This window comes from Sitophilus oryzae, unplaced genomic scaffold (genome assembly GCF_002938485.1).
Source record: "Sitophilus oryzae breed Bouriz unplaced genomic scaffold, Soryzae_2.0 scaffold_374_pilon_pilon, whole genome shotgun sequence".
NCBI classification, from domain to species: domain Eukaryota; kingdom Metazoa; phylum Arthropoda; class Insecta; order Coleoptera; family Curculionidae; genus Sitophilus; species Sitophilus oryzae.
This window is the reverse complement of record NW_022146945.1, coordinates 40167-43595: the sequence shown is the minus strand read 5'-3', so window position 1 is coordinate 43595 and position 3429 is coordinate 40167. Positions and strand designations below refer to the sequence as shown.

The 3429-nt window shown below is 40.3% G+C and overlaps 1 protein-coding gene across 1 annotated transcript; it reads left to right on the top strand.

Annotated features, from left to right (window-relative positions):
• Window positions 1-421: 421 nt before the first annotated feature.
• Window positions 422-1262, top strand: LOC115885120. The gene is made up of 2 exons (XM_030903908.1): window positions 422-450; window positions 536-1262. The coding sequence occupies exons 1-2, from the start codon at window positions 422-424 to the stop codon at window positions 1260-1262; spliced, it is 756 nt and encodes a 251-aa protein (XP_030759768.1).
• Window positions 1263-3429: the final 2167 nt, after the last annotated feature.

The window sequence follows — 3429 nt, the reverse complement described above, 5'->3', positions numbered from 1 at the left end:
AATATGCCAAGGCCGCTTCCAACGTCCTTGGCAGAAGGTTCAAGAAGGAAGGGGTACATCTCGCCTTCATTCAGGAACCTTGGGTTAACTCAGGCCGCGTATGTGGCCTTGGGGACGCAGAGGGTAGACTAATTACTGCCCCAGGAGTAACCAGACCTAGGGCATGCATTTTAGTAAAAAAGAGCGTGCACTTTTTTAACCTTTACAGGTTCTGCTGTCAAGATGTGGTGGCGGTGCATGTCCAGATCCCAGCCGGGAGGAGCGGAGGTGGAATGGAGTTTGTTGCCTGCTCAGCATATTTCCCGGGAGACAAGACAGCAGATCTACCTCCTCCAAAGAAAGTGAGAGAACTAATCTCCTTTTGCAAGAGGAAAAATCTACAGCTGGTGATAGGATGCGACGCCAACGGTCACAACTAGGCATGGGGAAGCACGGACACCAACTTCAGAGGTGAGTTAATTCTTAATTACTTAATAGGTGAAGGGTTAGTGGTTAATAACATAGGCTCCGAACCAACCTTTGTTACCTGTAACAGGAAAGAGGTTTTAGACATTACGGTCAGCTCCAATTATTTGAGCAACAGGATATCCAACTGGAGGGTATCATCTGAGCCATCGTGCTCGGATCATAGACACATACAGTTTGAAATAAGCGTAGGTGAAAGAACTCTCCTGCAATATAGGGATCCAAAGTGCACAGATTGGGAAGGATACAACCGCTCACTCGTGCATCTGCTGGAACCCACAATTGTAAAAGTGAGAGATCGCGATGAGATCGAGATTGCGGCGGAACAACTGCGGTGTGCAATCATAACGGCTTATAGTGAAAACTGTCCACTTAAAACAAACAAGGATAACAGGAAGTCCTCTTGGTGGAACAACAAACTGGACAAAAGAAGAAAAGAAGTGCGACAGCTCTTTAATCGCGCTAAAGTGTCAGGTAACTGGGAAACCTATCGTACGACGTTGGCGGAGTACAATAAGGAAATAAGAAGGGCGAAGAGAGAGTCTTGGAGAAGGTTCTGTGGGAGTCTGGCCGATCTACCCCAAAGCACCAGAATTCACAAGATTCTCTCAAAAGAACCAGTGAATGAGCTAAGGACGATACAGCGCCCCGACGGTAATTTCACAGAGTCCAGGAAAGAAACGCTACAAATTTTGGCCCAAAAACACTCCCCAGGCTGCCTGATTCTAGGTGATGAAGAACGACCCCCCAATACTCATGAGTCAAAAATCGGTCCAAAAAAGAGGATTGGGAGATAGCGAAGAAAGTAATCACCTATAGGGAGACAAAGGGGGCGATCGAAAGTTTCGACCTATTTAAATCTCCAGGAGAGGACGGGGTGTTCCCGGCCTTATTGCAAAAGGCTGCAAGCATTATCGTCCCTCGCTTAGTAAGGATTTTTAGGGCTAGTCTGGCGTGGTCACACATGCCAGCGGATTGGACGAAAGCAAAGGTGGTATATATACCGAAGGTGGGGAAACAAAACCTACAACCTGGTCAGCTCATATCGACCAATAAGCCTTACATCATTTCTGCTGAAGACCCTGGAGAAGGTGTTGGATGGGCATATTAGGGGAAGGATCCTTACGTCTAATCCCCTGAATGTCCGACAATATGCCTATCAGCAGGGAAAATCAACAGAACTGGCCCTCAACAATTTGGTGGGGGAAATTAAGAGTACCTTTGATCTAAAAGAAATTAGAGCGGTTAGACATTGAGGGAGCATTTAACAATGTTACCCCTCAATCGCTCCTAGGCGCTGTAAAAGCCCGAGGAGTCGAAGCAACCATAACTGAATGGATTGAGCAAATGCTCAAAAATCGAATAGTAACGACCTCGCTCTGACTGTTCTAAGCTTTTACTACTCTTTACTGTCAGCTAAAACTACATATATTATTGCATTTAATTTTTTTGACAAAAGTGCAATGCTTCTTAAATAGTAAGACAAGGCCCCCAGCATTTTCGTTCAAAAGCTTATTATTATTGTCTATATGGTACAATATAGAGTAAGAAACGCTCGTTAGACGAGCCCTCGCTTGTTAGATTCCGGTCATACAGTCCAGGTTAAAATAAATAAAATATATCATTTCTGGTGATTTTGTACTAATTGAACTAATAGTTCAAATAGTTTGTTAATTGAACTATATTTAGTTCTGTTAATTGAACTAAAATAGTTCTGTTAATTGAACTAAAATAGTTCTGAACTAATACATTTCTTAAACCAACCAAACAAAATAAAATTAAACAGTCTAATTTTATTTTGTTTATTCTAGCAACTTTACCAACTTCCTTTGAAGTGACATGGAAGGTTTCTACTGAAGTTTTAGTAACTTAAAACAAGGTCTGGTGTCTTTGTTCAATGACAGTTTCAGCAAACAGCTCTTGGAGACTGCATAGGTAAGTTTAGTAAATAAATAAACAAATTAGAGGCAATCTTTCGAGGGAAAAAGTAAGTATCGGTATAGCGTATGTATTGATTGCTTTAAAAGTGTTTCTTGAATTTATGTAGCTCTTTAGTATTTTATCTAGACGTTTTTCGTATTCTTCTCGTATTTGTGTTTTAAGCATAGTATGATCTAGTTTTATGTTTTGTTCCAAACCCAGATACTTATAAGTTTCTCCTTCCTGCATGTTTTCTAGTAGTTGCTTGTTGATTGTTTCGCATTTATTTATATCGTGCCATTTTCCTTTTTGTACATGTAACGCTTTACATTTACTAATTCCAAAATTCATTTTTATATCTACAGTAATTTGTTCTAGTATTTTAAGAAGCTCAGTGAATTGGTTCTGTGTTGAAGCATATAATTTGATGTCATCCATGGTGAAGATGGTTAATTTTATATTGTGTAGTTTTATTAGTTTTGACAGCAAATGCATATTGTGTTTTGTTGAGGGTGCGAGAAAAAGGACTAAGGCATAAACAACACCACAACGCACTCAGCGAATCACCTCGGAATATGCCCCGTTTAATTTTTATACTTCTAGTCTGGATAGTTTCCGTTTTACTACATAGATGGATTGATGTGTACCTCAAAATGTTTCTGATCTTTGGGTGAATCTTATATATTTCCAAAACTTGCTTTAGCCAAGTATGTGGCACAGAATCATAAGTTTTCTGGTAGTCGATGTAGCAGGTGTGAATATTTCTGTTTTCTTTCGTAGCTTGGTTCATGATTACTGTGTCTATGATCAGTTGCTCTTTACACCCCCGACTACTTTTTCTTTCATTCACAATGTGAAATAAAGATTATTATTATTTTTTTTTTCACTGCTCAGAACAGGTTTAAAGCTGCCTTATCGGTCCATGGGGACAAGACAAGGTATTATTGTTAATCACCTAGGAAGGAACGAACAATGTTAGCAGCATCAAGCAGCACAGATTTCTGCATTAGGCGGTAAATTTGGTAAAGGTTGTTCGTACCAGGC

Coding starts and splice junctions, on each gene's coding strand:
- LOC115885120 (XM_030903908.1), top strand. CDS start 422: ATGGGGAAGCACGGACACCAACTTCAGAG. Junction 451..535: donor CACGGACACCAACTTCAGAG/GTGAGTTAATTC, acceptor TACCTGTAACAG/GAAAGAGGTTTTAGACATTA.